This window comes from Ruditapes philippinarum, unplaced genomic scaffold (genome assembly GCF_026571515.1).
Source record: "Ruditapes philippinarum isolate M1 unplaced genomic scaffold, ASM2657151v2 ctg179_1_1_1_1, whole genome shotgun sequence".
Lineage (NCBI taxonomy): Eukaryota > Metazoa > Mollusca > Bivalvia > Venerida > Veneridae > Ruditapes > Ruditapes philippinarum.
The window spans coordinates 144,882-167,458 of NW_026851835.1; the positions used below are offsets into that span (position 1 = coordinate 144,882).

The 22,577-nt window shown below is 31.5% G+C and overlaps 1 protein-coding gene across 4 annotated transcripts in view; it reads left to right on the forward strand.

The window, feature by feature from the left end:
• LOC132740839 (uncharacterized) overlaps positions 1-22,346 on the forward strand; it is a 44,514-nt gene extending 22,168 nt beyond the window's left edge. Inside the window, exons 6-17 of one of the 4 annotated variants that reach the window (XM_060728865.1) lie at positions 1,952-2,031; positions 3,263-3,368; positions 3,590-3,647; positions 3,819-3,913; positions 5,635-5,787; positions 10,239-10,398; positions 10,876-12,843; positions 14,877-14,945; positions 15,176-15,470; positions 15,715-16,757; positions 18,048-18,103; positions 19,345-22,346. In XM_060728865.1, the coding sequence (XP_060584848.1) occupies positions 1,952-2,031; positions 3,263-3,368; positions 3,590-3,647; positions 3,819-3,913; positions 5,635-5,787; positions 10,239-10,398; positions 10,876-12,843; positions 14,877-14,945; positions 15,176-15,470; positions 15,715-16,757; positions 18,048-18,103; positions 19,345-20,037 (4,776 nt within the window). In that variant the 3' untranslated portion in view covers positions 20,038-22,346. The remainder of the gene's footprint in view (positions 1-1,951; positions 2,032-3,262; positions 3,369-3,589; positions 3,648-3,818; positions 3,914-5,634; positions 5,788-10,238; positions 10,399-10,875; positions 12,844-14,876; positions 14,946-15,175; positions 15,471-15,714; positions 16,758-18,047; positions 18,104-19,344) is intronic. The other 3 variants (XM_060728876.1, XM_060728885.1, XM_060728893.1) reach the window with 3 other exon arrangements.
• The last annotated feature ends 231 nt before the right edge of the window (positions 22,347-22,577 follow it).

The window sequence follows — 22,577 nt, forward strand, 5'->3', positions numbered from 1 at the left end:
AGCCACAAAATGTGCATTATTGTTTTGATATACCATGTCATAACAAATTGAACATGCCCCTTAATGAACCCCTCTTTTTTGGTAAAGTAATTGTTTTTCATCTACACTGCAACACAATCATGATGTAGCCTTTAGAAAAACATTGTTTAGTATACAATGTTTGTATAATACAACAATCATGTTTAAGCATGAACTTTTCCTCAACAGCTGCAGTGATTCTGCATAATATGAATACATTATTCAGTTGCACACTCATTCTTCTATTGAAAACAGTTTTTTGTTTTGTTTTTCTTTTCTTAAGCAATTATTCAAAACAATTGCTAAACATAAATGTCAGATTATAAACAAAGATGGGCTAATTGCCACACCTATTTTAAAATGCGCCCAGTTCAACAAACTATTAAGGTGTAAGGATTGTATGACAAACTTTACATCTATTATGATATTTTGTTTGCTTATGTTACGTTGAAAGACGTGCCATTATTACATAGGTATAAAACCATCTTTGTCGGAATATGTTAGTGTTTATTGATTCCTGTATGATCTGTATACAAGAAACTGAGATCAAACAGTCTAATTGTTGACTATTTTCTTTGTCAATAACACCTATAAAATTGAAACCACATAGGTAAATAGTATGTAAATATATGCCTAAATATGGTCATCATTTGACTGAGATTTAAGTAAGAAATTAACACTGGACAGTTGTATGTTTAAAGGAACTGATTTGGCAGTTTGTCTGAAACAAAGAATGATTTTTTTTTCATAAGAAGCACTGTTATTGAGAATTTTTAAACACTGACGAAAAAAAACCCAACCCAATAAGGTATTAATATAAATTTATAATATAAAAATGTTAATTTTTAATTCTGTTGAGAAGAATGTACTTTACACTGATAAAGAGTCACTATTTGAGACAACCACAATGATTATTTTGTGGACAAAATTCTCAAAAACATTTTTTACTGATTCTCTATTGATTATAAAAGTACTGGTGTTCGGTTTCAACCATGTTACAAAAGTTACAAAAACTACATTTTTTACATCAAATCTTTTTTAAAAATGACAGCAACAGGAGAAAGGTGTTTTTGTATTGGAGACATTCCTGCATGTGATTCAACTGATAAATGATTGTTTGTTACAATTTGTATGTAAACTTTGTTTTTTTTTTCTTTCTTTCTTTTTTCTCTGTATTGAACATCTTGTAAATCTAGAACTTGCATCTTTCCTTGATTGATCATCAGCTCATCAATGCTTGACTGAAAATAACTTCATCTAAACTTTTACAAATTACAAAAGTAACCTTGTCACTTTCAAACAAAAAGGATTTTTGTATCTTGAATGGCCATGTTATATTTGCTCATGTTATATAGGTTGTGACTGTTTTTTTGTGTTTTAATTAAGCATGTATTTAGCTCATAGTAACAGCTTAAACATGTCACAAAAGTAATTTTAAATACTAAATCATGTCCCCAAAACACATAAATACACACAAAAAACTAAACATTTATGTAGTTTTTGTTGATGTTAATTTTGTGGGTTTAGGATTTTTGCTCTAGTTAATATTTAAAGATAAATGTAAGAGGTTTATACAAAGATGTTATTGTTATCAGTCAAGACAAATACATTAATATATCTCTTACATAGAAGGTCAAGGAAAAGGGGGGAGAGATTGTGCAGACTAGATGGTGCTGTATATATCTGTCTCTTGTCTCAATATCAAGTTGTTAGTGCTTGACATAATACTTTTATAACTTGTTCAGATAAGATAGATCATCATCAAAGCTGTAAAACTCTATATGTTCATAGTATTGGCAAAACAACAATAGAACTATTAGATGAACATTGGTTGTAATTGATTTGTTGTTGTTTTTTATTACCTGGCAGGTAAATGTAACATGCTGCTTCTGAAATTGTATCAATTAAATTAATGTTGTTATTTATATTTCAGCTGGTTTGTCCATGTGGATCCCACTCAGAACCATTGAAGTTTTTTGAAATGGTCCATTATATTTCTGCCAATGCCCTTGTGTAAGTAAATTCTTTGATGTGCATATCCAATTTGACAAAGTAAAACCATTGCTAAAAGCTTACCTATCTTTATTTGTGTACTTTGCTGGTCCTGTCCATTGTTAGTATAGGGGATTTTAGTATCAAAATATAGACTTGAGCTACAAAAACAGAATAGGTAAAATAACCTACAGGCTGTTCTTAACCCACACTGTTGGTGTACGTCTCCCCTATCATAGCTGCTACTGCTTGTAGAAAATACATCAGAAATCAAATTCTTGACAAATTTTCTATTTCAGTGGCCTTGGTGACACACTGCACAATTGTATGACTGATAAAGTACAATACATGTCAGTGTATATAGATTGATAAAACATTGTTAATCAGTTTGTAAATGAATGTTAAATGGTTTTATCATGTAAACATGTATATCAGTATTTGTATTTTATATACCGAATTTGACATGATTAGGTAGATAATTATACACTCATACCTTTAGGTATTTTGTCACTGTGCGTAACAGTCATTTATTATGCTTAGTTTCACATTAACAAACCACAGGTTCAGGTTTGTCAAACAACATATATTTTTCTCTCCAAATACATACATAAAAAACAAGATTTGGCGGGAAGTTTTCAAGGTTAACATAATGTTTTATTCATCTGATGTAACTGAGATCTTGTATCATCAGAATGAAATTATAAAGGTTAATTTATTCAAGGAATATTATCAATTAATCTTTCTAAAAATGCTATGAATATATGAAAAATATGATAGCTGTCACATTAAAATGTTGATATGCTCATTGGCTATTCATGGCGGAGCTATTTAAAGACTGAAGCGGAACCAATTAACGAACAATTAGAACTCTTAAACGGTCCTCAGGTAATTTATTATTGAGGAACTTTACATGAAGCATGATTTCACAAAGTGACATCATTACATTATATTGTCTTTGATCTTAATTAGAAGCTAAATTGATATTTTTGATCATATTACCTTCCTTGGCAACATTAAGCCAGGCAGTTTATAAGCCTCTTGTAGCATGTATAAAAATATTCATATTACCAAGCCCAGCTAATTATAGAAAAAGGTAAATTAAACATAAAAACATTTGAACGTTTGTGATTGAGTTCCAAAATAACAGGTAAAAATAAGCAATCTACAGGGAATAGTCTGTCAGACTATAGTAATTAATGTTTTTGGCATTTTTAAGAGTTCATTTAACATTTATACGACCTTCTTATTACAGGTCCCAATCTAGAACAATGCAAGAAAGTGGGGACATATTACACCCTAGCAGGTTCGGGCTTCTCTTGAGAAATGCTGGGGCTGTTGGAGACATTAGAGATTGCCCAGTAAGTTTATAACTACATGTACATTATTTTATTAAACAGCAGTTAAAATATCCATTTTGATTTTAACATTTTGACAATAGAAATTTAAATATTTTTATTTTTGTTGATTTTCTTCAGTTGAATGTAAATTCTATATATTTTACATCCTTTGATGTAAATATCTATGAATTGCTTGAAGTAAAATCTTGTGTTTGAAAACAATATTATTATTATTATTACAGAGTAACTGTGGTAAAAGAGTACAGATAAGAAGAACACTTCTAAACATTCCTGATGTTGGTAAGTATATTTTAATAATAAATCCTTAAAATCACATCATAACATGAAATGCTCCAAAATTTAAATTCATGTTTGATTTAAATAATAATTAGTAAAAGAAGAGGATTCATGTGAGTGACCTGTTGTTCTTGACATGTTTGTATATAATACTCTCTATATTTACTATTACAGTGAGTATAGGGCTAGTTTGGGGCTCGGACAAAGCGGATCCCGAGCTGGCCGCAGAGGTGACACGGAATATTGGGACAACAATACTTTACCCTGATGTAAGTTGATACCTTATTTCTATATATCACATTCATTTATCTGAATAACTTATAAACATGTATAAACCCTGTAACAAAGAGGGGGTCAATAAACTTAAACCCGTAAATTTTGATGTTTTCATTTAGGTAACATTTGACAGGTTTTATTTGATAGTTACTGATATATTACTGATATATAAAACAATATTGAAAATATAGGTATTAATGTTGATGGAGACAGTAAGACCAGAGGTGATTACTATGATAGAATTTATATCTATTATTTATAACTGTATCCATTTTGTGTGAAGGATCATTAAGCCAGTGAGTGCTGGACAGCTTCAGGGTGTCTTTGTCTCTCTCTGGGTTGATCAGATCATATGATATACCCCACCTCCTATGTTTCTGCTTCATCTATTATTGACTAGGTGACAGTATTGTTATGTTTAATGAGGGGGACTTATCTTGTTAAAGTTTTATATATGTTATAATAGGGTGTTAAAATTTTGGAGAGAAATTATTGATATTTAAACATCTTGGGGATAATTAACAGTGTATGATGTCATGTCAGTGTAGTTGTTGAATTCTTCTGTGATCATTGTAGAATTACCATTTGTCTATTAGGCCACAATGCCATTGAAACTGCCTTTTGTCAAGGCCCTTTTGGACAAGCTGATTTTATCTGAACATTATTGTGGAATGTGAATTTTAAAGCAATAAATTGATGAGTATTAATAAAAAATACCGATAACTTTAAAATATTCAAAATTTTATGAAAAATACCTTTTGAAATTTATATTCTCATATGATATATTTCTATTGAAGCAGTCCAATTTCTTTAGAAAAAAAATGTTATGTATGAAAATGATCACCAAAAGTATGTTTTAAAATTATGTTAAATGGAACAAAATTACTTCTTCAGGTGAGATATGTAGCCATTAAAACCATCAATGTTTTTACACTTTACTGACTTTTAGACACGCGATAAGATCATATATCATATCAACACTGTTATGTATTATCTTGATAACGTATATTGCAATATTTACATCATTTTTGTGCGGGAGATAGGAGACAATTTGTGATATACGTAGCTATATAATTTGACACGCGCTTTACATACTACGGGTTGCCTAATGGCATTTTCACGCTGTCAAGTTTTAGCTGTATTAATGACACCATCTTCTGTTTAAAACATACAGTGGAAAAAACACTCGAAGAATATCCTTATTTAAAAACTTAAAATTTAAAACTTTAAAAGTAACAATACAAACCATTATGTTTCAACAAGCAAAAAAAAAGGAAAAAAAAGAAGATAAAGACCTGCATGTAAATAAAATGTGCAATTACACAAATTACATTTAGACATATCATTAACAGAGAAATAATTACATGTTTTTGACACTTGACATGCTAGCTGTTAATCTTTAGGTCATACTTTAACCTTTGAAACATTTAAGTTGGATAAATTAACCCTTACTCTGCCAGCTACACATGTGTCCAGTGCAGACTATGATCAGCTGGCCAGTATGTGCTGGCTGTCTGATCATTGTCTGCACTGTTTGCTATTCAGTTAGTTTATATATTGAAATTTTGCTCTAAAATGATGAATGGTCTTGTCCAGATAAAAAGATGGACAAAACCATTTAAGATATTGAGTGGGGTAAGGGTAAAAGTTCAAAAGTACTGATACACCCCTCATACAACAATTTTTTACAAAATTTTTTCCTTTATATTTTCAGATGTTCCATTCTGTAATGTGTAACGATGGCAACCAGTTACCAAGGTTACAGTTGACAGCCGTTGTTTGTTACTATGGAAAACATTATTCCACTTTTATCTTCCATACTAAACTACAAGAATGGGTTTACTTTGATGATGCCACTGTGAGACAAGTGAGTAGTTCTTCCACATTGTTATGCTATCATGTTACACCACTGATTTTGTACTCATGATATCCTGTGCTAAGATTAAATATATCCCTTATTTTGCTTTATTTTTGGTTTAAACTTATTTAATCTCGATTGTGAAACAAGTTCTTGTGACTTGTATTAATCACTTTCGAGTCCTCTTCCTGGAACCAACCAGTACTGGTGTCATATGCCCAATTAGGGCTCAAACCCATGATCCCTGGGTTGAAAGGTAGACGCCTTAACCACTAGGCCCCCACTCCCCTTGCTTTACTTTTGTTACTTCATAATAAGATTTCAATATCAAATTTACAAGACTTGATTGTCCAGCAAATAGCATGTAATGCTCAGAAGAGACCTATTTGGTGGCTTAGCCTAGTATAGTTTCCAAAATTGTACTTTGAAGTAAAGATTTTATTTTTCTTATATGTTACATTGCAATTTCTGTGCTATTGGTTTTCACTTTTTTGCTGTGAAATTTATAATCATTACTTTAAATCCATGGACTTTTATCTTAAATACCAGTATGGCTTAGGAAGTCTTTGAATATGTAGAGATTTGTTGAAATTCTGTGACAAATTTCTTTGCTCGTATATCATGTTATCTAGAACTGGGCCCCAGTAAAAACAAGATTAACTAGAAAAACTAACTTATGTTAAAACCGAAGGACTAGATTTCTTTCCACAGTTGTTTACACATGAGGTCACAAGAACTGAACAAAGCAAACATTTGATAACGAAACATCCTTGTAAATATATATTTTTTTTGAAGAGTATCCTTGTAAATATATATTTGTGATGAGTATCGATTCATGATGTTTGGACATGTTTTTAAAAATCATGCTATGTCACTATCTTTATTAATGCAGGTGATTTAAAATAAATCCTTACTTTTCACTGATAAATTAGAATTGGGAAAATCTTGTTTTGTCATCCTCCCTATGATAACTGTATTTGATATTGATAGCAAAACACACCTGGGAAAATTTTGATTTCAATGAAAGAAGATATGACACTTGAGTCAGTCAGTGACCATTTCTACCCCACATGCAATTATACTTTTTACTGATAGCTGAATAGCTGGGATAAATTTTTTAGTGCGTGTCAAACGACTTCATGCAGGTTTTATGGTCAATGAAGTGAGCAATGTCCATAACTTGACCACTGTTGACCACCCACTGCATCTAATTGAAAGATTTAAGACTTTGTGTTTTCTGTGTATTGACAAGAGTTTTAAGGTGTGATGGGAAGAGAGGGAACAGATAAATCACCCAACATCACTGTATTAGGCTCCAGTTTGTCCAACAATGATGACTTAATGTCTGTTCCCATGTATATGTTAAACAGCTTAAATTACAATATTTCATCTGATATAAATAATACTTTGATCATATTTGACTTAACTAATATACTCCTTGTAGTAAACAGTGAGAAATTTACTTATTTACCTGTTTACAAAATAAAACATTTGAAATATTACAGGATATACAAATGTTTTAATATTACATGACATTGCAATAAAAAATGGGTTAATATGTTTATTTCATCAAAGAGGAAGGCCTTTTAGTGCACTGTGTGAGACCGAAGTGTGTGTATTAAAAAACCCTTTTATATTACCCATTCTAAAATAACCCAAAGTGTCACCTTTTGCGCCATTTTCCATTATGACAGGAAACGATGACAGAAGTTTCACAGCGAGATAAATAAAATCAAGAGGGAAACAAAATAAAAGAAAGGAAATTTGCTCAATGATATTATAGGTCATATTATAGAAACCACAAACTAGAATTGACAAGATTAATTCCTATTGAAATTTGCTCAATCCAATCAGTAAAAGCTACATTTATGATGGCCGGAAGTTTAGCTCTTTGAAAGCAGGAGGGGAAAAGATCAATAATATAAGGGCGGAAAGGATTGGAGGATTGGCTTTTTTTTCTATAAGCTCAGGTGCTCCACCTCTCCTACAATTAGTGCTATAGGGGCTTTATAGTTAGTTTATTTCCTGCAATGTTTGCAGAGAAAGTTGCCATAATTCTTGGATAAATTTCTTGCGTATATTATGACGAATGATTTTTTTGTGTTTTTCATTCGTGGAAATTTGTTAAACTGTTTCTCTTTCAAAACCCTTAACCTAATAGAAGGAGGAAATGCAACTTTGCATCTATTAACTTTATTCATAGTGTTGTTGATTAAATGAGTTTTTTTTCTGGAGTTCATGATATGGAATATTTCATATCATTATAGAAACTAATATTGATAGGGAAAAGGTAAATTTCTTGTTCTATGTTTATCAGTTTAATTAGAAATTATCTGTACATTGTATATTAAAGTTTTTTTATTTGGTAACTAAAAAATAGTTGAATTCTTAAATTACTAGTTAATTTTAGTCCTGTCTGAAAATACTGCAATAGATAAAATGACCATGACGGTATTATCAAGGAGACCCTATATTTATTTCCTCTTTTGTATACCTTAAATTTATGTATATTTAATCAAGAGACGTCATGGGGAAATTCGATATATGTCAAGTGTTATGGCAGGTCAATTAAAAAAGTGAAATTTGTAATTTGAATGTGCCTGAAGTTATCGTATTTTGTTTACAACTTGAAAGTATCGCTTTAAAAGTTTAAATATATATGTAACTGAGAATAGATTGTTTTCTTTTTCCATGATTACATGCCATTTTTTAGTCAAAACTTCAGAAACAGTTATAATTGCTAAATGATGTGTACACCGACTTCTTTGATAGCGTTCTAGCCGTTGGTTTCATCTTGTACCGTAAATGGCGATGTATTGTGTTACTATACCTGTTGTAAATTGGCATTGTGCCAAAGCAGCTAGAATGCCCGGGGGCTTGTCATTAGGGCTATGTGACACGTGTCATAAAAGCCCGGCCATGAAGTAAAATAAATGTTAGAGACAACCATAAACTTCACCACAGCATCATCCTTTATCATTTTGAACTACCTGTTTGAAACAGTGGGGGTAAAAGTATAAATTGTCACTTGACAAAATCTTGCAAACAAATCTGCTCTCTGCTTCACTGCTTTTTTGAGGTACGGTGAAAAAATCGAGTTTATCACGAGGGCGCCACTTACGTTAACTACTCATACGGAAAGATAAAATACGCGGGTCACTTCTCTGGTTCAGCGTTCAGCATACAAATTGAATTTATACAGATATTAGAGATTTCAAAAGATTCTATTTACACAAATTATAGCAAAAATACACTAGCCGCAAGTTAATTCTTATACCTTTTGAAAGATTAGAAAATTTATATTCATAAATTATTATAATTTGAAAAGATCTAGATAAAGTTAAATGCCAGGAATATAATTTAGAGTCAAATAAGATTCAGACCTCACTACAGGTAATTTAAGGTCAGAATCTTAAAATCCTTTCATTTTATGCCTTATCATGGCGATATTCAAATTTCATATTATTATAATATGAAACAGGTTATAAAAAATTATATGGTCAAGAGCCATCGTATTTAAAACCCAGGCTAAATCAACTGTCATAAATAACTACATGTAAGTAAATAAAATCTACATTGTTAAGTTTGTTAAGTGGGCAATTTCCTTATATGGCATCTAGATAAGGAAATATGATCTAGTCTTTAGGAATGTTTAGAATCCATGAAAAAAAAAAGATACTGAAATTATCTTTATTTCTGAAAATTAAACTGAAGTATGATACTAAGTTGTTAAATCTATAACGAACAGTATTAAAGTTGATTTTATAAACTTCGTGTACATAAATTTTTCTTTTTGTCAGTAAGTTTGGCCTTGAAGATAATTTGTATCAATATCTATAAATAAAAATTATAATGATCAAATTAAGACTCAATCAGAGCCCTTGTATGCAATAGTCTTTTTCATAGAGTAATTATGATACACACCTGTTTATTACCATGATTTACCTCTGTGAATAGCAACAAATTATGATTTGTCATTATAGTAGAAAATATAAGAGTTTGTAGTAAAAGTTTGTAGTAACCCATTACATTAGTATGTAGATGACATATTTTACATAGATATATGACCCATCCCATTGTCATCAGTTTTTATGGTATTTATTTATCATACCTGTGGGGATGAGAAGAATTTTAATTCATTTCACCAGCTATCTAAACAGTGTTATTCAGATTGAAGTGTCTCTGAAAATTAGCATAAATCTGTTTTTAAGAAGCTTACAAAACTGTTTTTCTTTGTATAGGAAATAAATAGGAATAAAAGGTGTGGTAATAAAATCTTCTTTTATGAGTATCTTATCTGAAACAAAGAATTCTTGTCACAGAAATTCAACAAAGAAAATTACATAAAAAAGGCTTACACATAACTTAACAGTTTAGAATGGTGATTGTTATATTTTAGTCTTATCACATCAAGTAGTTTTCAATGTATTGTAATGTAAATTGTTATTGTATATTTTCAGGTTGGCAAAAAATGGGAGCTAGTTGTTGATCGTATTGTTAAAAGCAGATATCAGCCCCTTTTGTTGATTTACACAAACCCCAATGCACAGTCTGTACCAACTGAAACAGCTCCTAGTACCAGGGTTATGGCCCCTGGATACTCTATGACACAAGGAAAAGGTAAATTAAGACTTTCAGTATTGTATTACTTACTCATTGTTCATATAAAGGAAGTTTTTAAAGATAATTTTTCTACTGTTTTGCAATGCATTTCATTTCATATAGAACACCTACACAAAGCAGTGGGGTAAATATTTGATGAAAGTTTATTTATTTGCTACAATTTGTTACACATAAAAAGTGTACCACTGGTCATTATAACTAATTTTGTGGATATTTTTCAAAGAAATGGAATGATGACGATATTGTGGTATTTTTTGATGATTGGCAATAAATCTTTTTAGATGTGACTAGTTTATGACTTTCTAACACCTCTTGTCTGTCACATGATCTCTGATCACCTCCAAACTTGACGTCTCATCTACCTCTGCATATACTGGATGTATTTTGCTATTTAAATATCAATGTGATGGATTTATTATTTGATTAAGTTATTGATAGGTTGGATATTTATTATTTTTCTTGATTTCTCTACAGGTCAAGAAGAAAACAAAGGACAACCAACTTTACCTGATAAAGCTCAGATTGGTTCACTGAATTCTAAAAGAGCTCCTGGTTTAAACAGATCAGATAGCAACCAGTCTGAGAAAGAACCTTTAGAAAGGACGTCAAGTTTTGAGAATCGACGTCAGTCTAGTTTTATGTTGGCAGTAACAAAGCAAAAATATAAAGAAGAACAAATATATGCTGTGCCTCATAACAATAGTAAGGTTATGAATGCACAGAAAGATATTAGTCTGACTGACACAAGACCGGGGTATGTAAAGCAGAGTTCTGTCCCTTACCTTGCTGATATTCCAGATGGACCCGAGGATCCAGATAGCTACAATTACACATTGTCAAATAGTGATCAATATCGACGTCCAGGAATGAACGTAAATGATCCAAATAAACTTCCATTGACACAAAATTTCTCCAGAACAGCTGAACAGCAAAGAAAAGATAGTTTTAAGAAAGGGAAAGGTAAAGTGGCTGGTGATGTCATTCGTTATCATGTCGATGGTTCCAGGAGATCTTCTCAGTCTTCTGAATCAGATATGAACTCTTCACTCAGTGAAACAACAAATGGATCCAATGTCTCTACTACTAAGCCAGCACTTCCAGTAAAACCCAAACCTGTGCAAACAAGATCTCAGAGTGTTGAGGAGAACATGTCAAACATGGCAAACATTTCTCATAAAGTGATTAAACCTCTTCCAACTAGTGCTCCAGTGTACGACAATAAGGATTCTGTAACACGCGCACACACTCCAGTTCAGTCTGGACTGGCTACACTTCCAAGGAGTAAGAAGTCTGGCAATATGCCAAGCAGCAATAGTAATTCATCTATACCATCACAGTCATCATCATCATCACTGTCATCAATGTCACATACTCAACCACGAGCAGGATCTCAGCCATTGGCAGCTTCAAATCAGCAATATCCATATGATGGCCCTCCACCACCTTACAGCATTCATGCAAATCATCAAGTTCAGCAAGGTTATCAGAGTTGTCTAACTTACCAGAACATTGTAGACAATGATATGCATTCTCGTCAAAGTTCAAACAGCAGTATTTTAAGTTCAGGAACAGTTGTTGAGTGCCCAGTCAATGAGACTGATTCTCATACCAGACAGATGTCTTCAGCCAGTCAGGATACACTTACAGATAAACCTAAAGAACAAAAAAGCAAAAGCAAGAAAAAGGATGATAAAAAGAAAGATGAACATAAACAAAAGAAAGAGGAAAAGAAAGTTAAGAGTAAGAAAGAGAAAAGAGAAAAGTCTTCATTATCAGACAAACCCCCTGTACCAGAGAAGAAGCCGACAGATGAAGGGTTCTCAGAGGAGAAATATTATATAGACCGGAGGATGGTAGAGAGTGTTCTCAGTGCCCAGAAGCTACAGCGGTCAGGCTCTTGTGTTAGCCAGACCAGCACAAGCAGTATAGAGTCCGATACCTATAACAGAGGTAGAATTGTGACTCCCAAAGATAATTTGTCAACAGAAATACCTTTTGATGCAGCCTCCCTGGACTCACACAAAGACTCTGGGTATGCCAGCAGTGACAGGAATAGTTCGAGCTCTACTGGCAGTATCACTATGAACCCATATGAACAGTACTTTCTATCTCGAAGTATGATTCCACCCAAAACTATTAATCAACAAAACATTGCTGAGAACATGAGAAAACTGATGGATACTGGTCCAGGTATGACTGGCTTAGAGTACACTCAAGAAAAAGATCTCAAATCCTTGGTAATGAGCCCAAATGAGTATTATAGTCAGAGCCAAACAGTAGGTCATTGCCAACAAATGAACCCAAACTACTCAAAAGCAGTAGGGATTGATGCAATTAGTGGAAGGGGCAAGCCATGTCTACCTACCCAGATGACCCCTAAAGTTCAAGGACCTCTTTATCAAGGTCAAGGACAACATGGGTTAGACGGAACAAATGATAAAGGTATGTTAATCACTTTCACTTTAAAGCAATTTATCTTCTTGTTTAGTTTATTTTTAACAAAACAGGGAAATTAAAACAATTAGACCAGGGTTTTTACTTTCAATCAATACAGTACAATTATATTATCTGCCAACTGGCTAAAACTAATTAGCTTAAAATAGGTGGAAAAATGATATTTTGAAATTATTGAGAAAAAGTGGTGTCATCAAATTGTCTAAATTATCAGTCATTTCTTTGTCTGTTTGAAAATCTTCCTAATTTTCTTGCATATTTTTGTATAATTACTGAACGTATTTTTCGGGATAGGTCACGTTTTTTTAAAGGTTTATTTTTTGAAAGTTCAGAACTTTTTCAAAACCCATGCAAAATTGTTATTATTAAGAATGCCAATTTTTACCATGTTTAGTTTAAACAGATGGATAGATGAAATTTTGTACTGTTACATTAAAAATTTCATCATTCCGTAACCAATAATAACTGAAAGTATAATTTTACCAATGAACCTGACCAGAGGTCATTCACAAATATGATATTGAAATATCTACACATAAACTATTATTGGTATAACTTAATACATTTAATACCTACCATCATGATTTTACTATTAAATGAACCTGGGATGATCCTTATTTAATACACATGATTGAAATAGTTGTGGTTTATAAAAATCTCCAGTTTGCCACCCTCGGGTGTTCGGATATGTAAATCTTGTATTACTATCTTTTACGCATTAATAAGTTTTGTTTGTATATATTGACCATAATACCTGACCAAGGTGAAATAAATTTAATAACACATAGATCTAGTATCAAATAACTTACATTAAACATTTTGATAAACAAAACTTTGTTTTTAGGTTCTGATAAAAAATTTATACTAAGCGATGATATATAAAATTAAAGAATAAGAAAGAAAGAAATGTTTAAAGGCTTTTTTTATCAGCATTACTATTATTATTTATTTAAAAAGTAAATGTAACAAGTCTCTTATGAGAAGTAAGAAAAAAATTTACGTGAACAATGTTCCATTGTGAATGATGATTGGGTTGATTATTTTTATATAAATTGTTCATACAAGTTGATTGTCCTTTATTCATTGACGATGTTCAATCATGCAATTTCTTTTATTATAGTGCATTTAACTGTTTGTACATACAAAGAAAAGACGCCTTACGGCAACATCTGTGCTGTTAGACCGATTCAGAAATATAATTATGCATAAATATTTACATAATCGTGCATGAACATTAATTTTCTGACGTTGATAATTATAATTTATCATGGTAGTTTACTCCATTGTTCTTAATTTCTTACTTTACTATTGTCCCGAAGGTCATAGGTTACATATTTTCAGCCGTCTCTATTGTATCCCATAATGCACATGAATCGTAGGAATGTACATAGAGGCGTGAAACTTATCAAATATTACAATACCTTAACAATTAGCGACTACTTAGTAGTAATTTGTTAAAATATCTTTTTTGGTTTGTCCTAACAACATTGGAGATTATCTGGACTGATTTATATTTAGTTGAATGTACTGATCATGCGATCTGGCAATATTTCATGAAATGTGTCTACAGAATGAATAAGAAGATGTAAACGTGGGTTTAAAAGAAGAATAAAACTTCAAACAATTTGGAGATAATGTAACATTGAGAACAATTGATAGTTATTTTGTGATTGTTGTGGGATTTTGTTATTTTGGGATCGTAATTATTGTGGACATACGAAAGTCACAATGACAAGGGTGAATCTTTACTGCCGGGAGATTGTCACGCCATACATGTATCTTAGTGATGCATTTGGTAAGAATGTAAAACTGTTTTTAACCAAAACTTTGGTATCCATGGCAACCTAAATTATATAATTAAAGAACAGAAAAATAATTTCCAATGTCATGCCTTAGTTATTTAAGAAATGTAAATTACTAGATGAGGGGGGAACGATTTTATAACTGAGTAGTTATTAAATGCAAGTTAGACTGATTGATTAATGCTAATTGATATACTATAACTATTTCGATGATTTCAGGTATGCCCCAGAATATTCCAGAACCTGGCAGTCAACCTATGAGCAAAATGCCCCAAACATTTCGTGAAGGTACATATTCTTTATACTTATCTAATTTAAAGTATGTGTCCCATACAAATAATGTTATTGAAGCTGATAAATATAATTATGAATTCCATTTACAAGTTGTATATATGATTATTTGATAATGAATATTAGATAATTGATGCAATTAAGAAAATAAGTAGTTTTGCTTTAAAGAGTATGTAGTGAATATGTTTATGAATTGATGTATAAATAATTATATTGTTTTTTTGCAGGTAATGAACAATTTATAGCACTGTGTCAGAAGGCGGAAGAGTTTATGGATGGCTGTGTTCTGGCAGAGACCTCGGAACATTACGGTGATGCATTAGGCTATTGTCAGCAGGCAATAGATAATCTCAATACAGCCATGAAGTTGCCAAAACTCGGCCAGTCTTTATATATCACTGCGCAGAAAAAACACAACTCTTGTGTTATCAAGTTTCGAAGTCTTCAGAAAAGATTGATGGCTCGTCAAGAATCTAACATGTCATCTAATAGCAGTGATAGTGGAATCAATCAGGATTACAGGTATTTGATACAAATATAATCTACTTATATAGTGAAGTTCTATACTGAACCTACTTTATATAAAACTATATTGACATTGACCCATAGTTTATATATTGCCGTTAATATAAACATTCAGTATCTTTGTATTAGATGGAAAATAAAATTGATTTAATACTTCCATGCTTATTTTTTGCAACAAAGGTTAGATATTGATTTTCAGTTTTCATGGATTTTGAAAGTATGATTATAATTGTTGTTTTAGGAATCGCAATGGGCATTTTGGACAACAGAAGTCTCAGGCTAATGGGAGCAAGCCACCATCTAGGTCAAGTTCCCAGAACTCCATGGACAGTATGAGTAGTTCTGGCCGTAGTACGACTCCCGTGTTTGACAAGGTGATGAGACCGTCCACAAGTGAACGAGTTCCTCCTGTTGAACCTCACATGCCACCTGAATACCACACTGGGTACAAGGATAGGAGTTTTGAAACAAATATACCCGACACAAATACAAACAATGCTGATCTCTATGGAACACTTCCCCGGCGGAAGACTCAAAAATCACAAGAACATGTCAGACAGTGCAATAATCAAAAACATGAGGCTGAGGTTTATAATGATTTTCTAGAAAATCAGAGACGTCAAAGTGGCAACCACAGTCGGACAAATTCTGGAGCTAGAACTCCAGTAAATGACTTTAATCCTAGTGATTATCAACATTTCTCATATCCACAAGGACAGTTTATGTCTAATAATACCTTTAATAGAAACAGTGGTGATAATTCTATGGGGGTGAACTTCGGTCACAGTACCAAACCTATTCCTGTTGTACCACCAAAAATAGGGAACCAGTCACAACATACTGAGGTTTGTAACCAGTCTAGACAATATGGACTTCCTGTATCTACAAGAGAGCCAGTCTGGTTTAAATCAACCAGTCAGACTGCAAGCAGTGAGCATGGTTACTATGACTACATGAGCAATGCCAGTTATAACAAAAATGGTGATTTCTTCAAAAATCCACCTGTAGTTAGAACTGGCTTATATGGCACTTTGCCTAGCCATGTAAAAACCAGTAAAATACCTGCTAGTAACCCAGTTGCATCCCTAACCTCCATACAGACTGCTTATTCCACACAGCTACCAGTCAAAAGTGCAAATCTCTGTGAACCAGTAGCTTCAGCTGTGCAGTATGGCAGCACAGATCGCTACTGGTCGAGGGAGAAACGCAGACAGCTAGATCGCAGTGCTTCTTTTTCACATCCTGCTAGGCCTTCTGAATATAAAGTAACGCAAACTAGAGCAGGTACTAATGATTATAATAAGGCACCAAAATAATTTTTTCCTGACTATTTTTCTCGATCTTTAAAGAAAGTAGATTTTAAAATAATACAATAATTATAGTTTAGCAACTCATTTTACATTTAACAAAAGTCATCTCATTCTATAGTGAATAAATTTGGATATTTTAGAGTAGGAAACTAATGAATTTTTAAGTAACTGTTGTCAATATTTTTATAATCAAGCGGAAATGATCGATCATTTTAAAGTCATGTACAGTTTTCCAATTTTATCTGTAAGAATTGAAACGTCTATTGAGTCAAGGCAATTAGATGGAAGATATTGACTTGAAATTGAATAATAATTAAGCTGTCATTTCATCTCAGCAGATCTTTACACATGTTTACAATATTTAAGAGGTCTTTTGACAGTAAATTCAATATTGAAAATCAACAGCTCAATGATCACTATCAAATTATTTTGGAGGGTTTTTCTTTTTTACACTGCATCAATAGAAAAAGACGAAAATCGCTGATTCACTTACTACAGGTTATTTTGCATGCATCACCAGTTTACTATAAGAAACGTATGAAGACTAGTGTAAATATACCTCATACTAGAGCCCATTTAAACTTTCCGAAAGCGATTATGATTACAGGGATAATGGTATGGTGATAAGATTACATATAGAAGGTGTATTTTGGGGTAGATTGTAGAGATGTTTACATTCTAGGGTCATCTTTAATACTGATCTTGCACTAGAAGGCCCAGTTTAGATTTCATTACATGCTTTTAAATTAGTTTTCGTTGGCAATACATGACAATATCTAGACAACAAGTTCTCTGTTAGGTGATTTGCAATTAAAAATATATCTCTACCTAGGGATTAGATAATGTGGCTATAGATATCTCATTTAGTTGGCAGTGAATGTATTTTTGAAGGTTGTTTATACTTCAAGTAAATGGCTGTGTTTACTATTTACACAACTATTACTTTTTGCATTAATTGATGACTGGGTTAAAGCAAACATCGCCATATACAAACCAATTACATGATTCATATCTAAATGTTCAACATTAAATTGATGGTACAAATTATCCATGCAAATCAAAAATACGTATTTAGTCGCTGGTAAAGCGCAGCAATGTGGGAAAATAATTTTTTTATGTTGAAAAATAACTGTAATAAAGTAACATCTTATTGATTTTGAGATTGATAAAATATCTATTCTGAACATATTCACTATATTTATGGTTCATATATCAGTAAGGTTTGAAAATAATCATTAATGTTATGTTGACATTAATATTTTAGATGAGAATAAATTTAGCGGTAAATGCGGGTTAGTGACCTCTAAATCTAGTGGCACAGTAAGTATACCATCAGTGTGCTAAATGTGCTGTATTGATGTACTGCTCTAGTTCTATTCAGTTGTTAGACTGGTCTTTTGCCTAAAAAAGAAATGTTTGTTGTTGATTTTTTTTTGATTGCAATTTTTTTTTAGCTAGCACTCTAAATCCTGAGGTGAAATTGTTTAGCACATATTTTGAAGTGAGTTGATAGTTGATTTTAGTGATAGATTTTTTTTTAGATTAGTTTATTAATCATCAGATTTTATGGATTTTAGCACTTGGAAATTTTTAATTGACTTGCACACTTTTTTTTGATGGCCTTTAGAAACTATTGATATAAATTTTAGGTAATTGAATATTCAAGAAGTATCTACTGTTATATACCTGCTATAACATTTCTGGCAGTTTGTTAAGCTTATTACAAACCCCTATTGCATTAATGAGCTTGCTTATGTTCATTTAGAAATGCTGCTTTTATCCTGCTTTAAATTTTTGTTACATAAGACATATTTTTCCTTCTTAAATCAATCTTAAATCCTTATAATGTTAATTATGTTAAATGAACAACTTGTCCATCTTTCAATTTGGACAAAACCATTCATCATTTTTGATAGAAATTTTAAAATATAAACTGATTGAGTAGGGAACAGTTTGTCTGCACTGGTTACTTCAGTTGCCACTAGCAAGGTAATGGTTAAGAAGCTTAATGCTCTAGCTGTCTTATTGCACTGTAAATCATGGGTTCGAGCTTTATAACCCGTCCCTGTGGGTATATGATTTATCTGCACCCTGACTTGGCTGGTGCTAAGAGTACATGGCACTGTGGAATAAATACTTTATTACAAGATAACATGTCTTGCTTTAACACTGTGCTCACTGGCTGTGTGTGTGGGGTAGTTGACAAATAGCTACTTGTAGATACAGGGAGTTTAATTTTATATTCTTTATTTCTCTCTTTTAGCTTTGTGTTAAACATAGTTTAATTCAAGTAATATTTTTTACAGTATAGAAGTTTTTTATTTTAAAAATGGAACTTTCAACGTCTTTGCTCTTTTCATTTAGTTGTCTGTTATTAGAATCATGGAAAAAGAGATTTTTTGCATATATTAAATGATAGTTTTCTTTAGATGCTGAATTAAATATACCGGTAACTTATTTTGAATATTTTAAGAGATACGACTTAAATTTTTAGTTCAAGTAAATGTAAAACATTTATTCTGGCAACAAGTGTTACAACTTAATTTTCATTAATATTACAGAGCCAGCCAGACTTGCGGAAATTATGTGAAGAGTCAGTACCTGTACCACAACGTCCATTAACACCACAGGTGTTATGTCCGGATACTAGTGAAGGTGACGAACATCAGCCAGTCAGCGTACGTGCTCTAACTTCGAGGTTTGAATCTGCAAAGGTCACTACCGATGGTAATAGGACAGATAGTCAAACTGTACATAGTGTTCAAAATATGGTCAATAATCAGCATTCACAATTAGGTATTGTCAATAGTGTTCCCATAGATCCACGCGAAACTGCACGTGTACCATTACAAAGGCAGCGCAGTAAATCCGAGTCAGAATCTCTTTCTGAACAACCGCCCAGACCAAAATCTGCTCTTTCCAAAAGAAGTAAGAATAGTGATAAATTGAACAAACCTCGCAAATCTGTAACATTTTCTGCAGACATTTGTCTGGTTTCTGCAGTAGACGGCAACTTTGGAACTCTGGGTAATGGGAACCAGATGACATTTAGTGGGTACCAGAGTGATGATAGGTTATCATCACAGATCTCATGTAGGAAAGGTAACGAGGACACAGACAGTTCAACAAGTAACTCACCTGTAGAGGTGATAGGTGAGGGAGCCTGTACATTGTGTCATAAACTAGGTGTTGAGCTAGGATCTAGTTACTGTGCCAAGTGTACATTTTATATGAGTAGATTTACTCCACGGTAACACATTGTTTTGTCAATGTCTAGTGATATGTTTTAATATTTGTCCAATTATATTTTTGTACAATTAGTGGACAGGGAAAATTGATGTGCAAATTTCATATCTTGGTACATATCATGCATTTTCGTATTTTCAATACTAAAACCATAACAGATTTTAACACTATCATTTTAATCTGTTTGTGAGAGTTTTTATCAAACTTTTTAAGTTAAAAATTTAAGTTTAGATTTTACTAATGTCTCATATTTTACCACAGTGTAAAATTCTTTACTGCCATAATTTTGTTACAGTTAACTTACATGTACATATTATTGTTTTTTGTTGTTTTTCTTTTTTTATCTTTGTGTCTAAGATTAAGCTGAAGTGACATTATGCTCATTTTTTAATTGTCAAGTTGGGCCGAATTGACTATATATTTCAAAAGATCGAATGATACTGAAAAAAGTTTAGGAAAAAACATAAATCTGCCTAAAATATAAAAAATTCTATCCCGTTTTATAAATGTTCAATTATAGGTAAATTCCGATCGATATTTATAGAAATTTGTTTAGGCCACGTAAATTATTCATTGTTGATGCAAAGTAAATTATAACATAACATTAGGAATTATTAAGAAATTCAACTTTTTTCTTTCTTTCACCTGTTTAATCACTATATACATGGACATAATGTCACTTAAAGAGGCTTTTGACCAGATTTTTTTTGATTTTTTCATTAGGTTAAGGAAACAAGTTAGAGGATGCATTTGTTATGTAGGTTTTATTCTCCGCAGCATTGTTTGATGTTTTTATTTGTTATAAATTATTTCCATGTTTAACATTCATCATTAGATCAAACATTCCATATAGTATATTTGTTCAGGAAAACAAACAATGTGTTCAGTATATATTTAAAAAAATCCCTTCTCTATGTATTTATACATATCATAATTTATATAATGTTAATGTTGTGTTTTTCAGCTAAGATTGCATTTGATGCACAAGGCTTGCTTGTCAAAAAGATCAAGTACAAAAATTTAAAAGGTTTTTCTTATGCATGAGATAATATTTTGATTATTATCATTGCACAGAATATTGCAAATTATCCATATAATTTACAATTTTTGTGTAAATGACTGAAGAAAAATGTGTATCTCTTGTAGGTGAAAAGGTGTTTTTATGAGAGTATTTTTCACAGAAATTGTAATAAATGAACTTTTTACAATTTATGTGTAAATTACAACAATAAAAGATACTGTTTTACTGACAAGAAAAATCTTTTGAATTTCCATGCAGCCTTGTACAGAAGTGGCATTTTGAAGATTGCAATATTTCATCATTTTTTATTTGGCAAATAGTGCTAGTCACTGGTGTAAAATTTCATTGGTTTATTTTTGATAAAAAATCATTAGGCATGGATTTTAATAAATTCATTTTATCATTTTTTTCTTTAACTTGAAATCCATTCTTTAATGAAGTTTTCTTGTTGAATCTACATATTCTACAAGGAAGAACATTCATTTTATTGCAATTTTAGTTTATATTGTAAGATATTTTAAAAGAAAAAGTCTTCTTTTTTTTAAGTTACCTTACAACATATTGTATACAGCATTTAAATTGATGTTATTGGTATTTGCCTTAAATCTTGTACATAATGAATATTGTCTGTGATAAATTGGATCAAATATTTACATGTGTATTTGTCTGTGTTAACACAATGTATATACATGTATGTATATATTGAAACTTTCATGTGTACAGATGTCTGGAAACACAAATTTATGTATATTTTAAATAAACTGTTAACTATGTGCATAAACTTATGATTAGAGGTCATATTTATATATGAACGTGTTACACTTGTGTTAGAAACATGTTATGAATGTTTATGAATATTTTAAAAATTTTGCCTTAATATTTTTAAGATTATTTTCTGGGCCTTATCTGTTTATTTTAAAAGTCTGCCTTAAACAAAACAGGAATTTGTTGTTACATTTATACATTTATGTTCCAAGTCTGCCTTGTTAGGTATATTTGTTGCTGATTAATGCTTATTAGATGTCAAGGCAAAGTTTTTAAATTGTTGATCAATTTTAAAGGCCTTCTTATAGAAGGGTGTTTCTTTTCTATTAATGAAATAAAATTAAATGTTTTCTATTAATGAAATAAAATTAAGTATGCAAAGAAAATTTAGACTTGAATGTTAATAAATGTTGTTTTAAGATTTTGTTCAAGAGTGTTGTAAGTGAAAGTTGACCATCCAAATTGACAGGCAAAAATGTTCATAAGAAAACTAATATTAGTAAGTAATCATTCGAATTACTCAAATATTAATAACTAACAATTAATAACTAATTCTTCAGGTTTATGGACTACTGGTATACAAAACTATAAATAGAGCAGATCTAGGCAATGATGTATATTTAAACTAAGATTTTGTTTACTTTGAACACAGGAAAGGTTCTGAAAATCTAGAAATTATTCTCTTGACCTTAAAATATTTCTGTCAACTTGGAAATGCTTCTGTCAATCAAGAATAATTTCCATTGACAGAGAAATATTTTA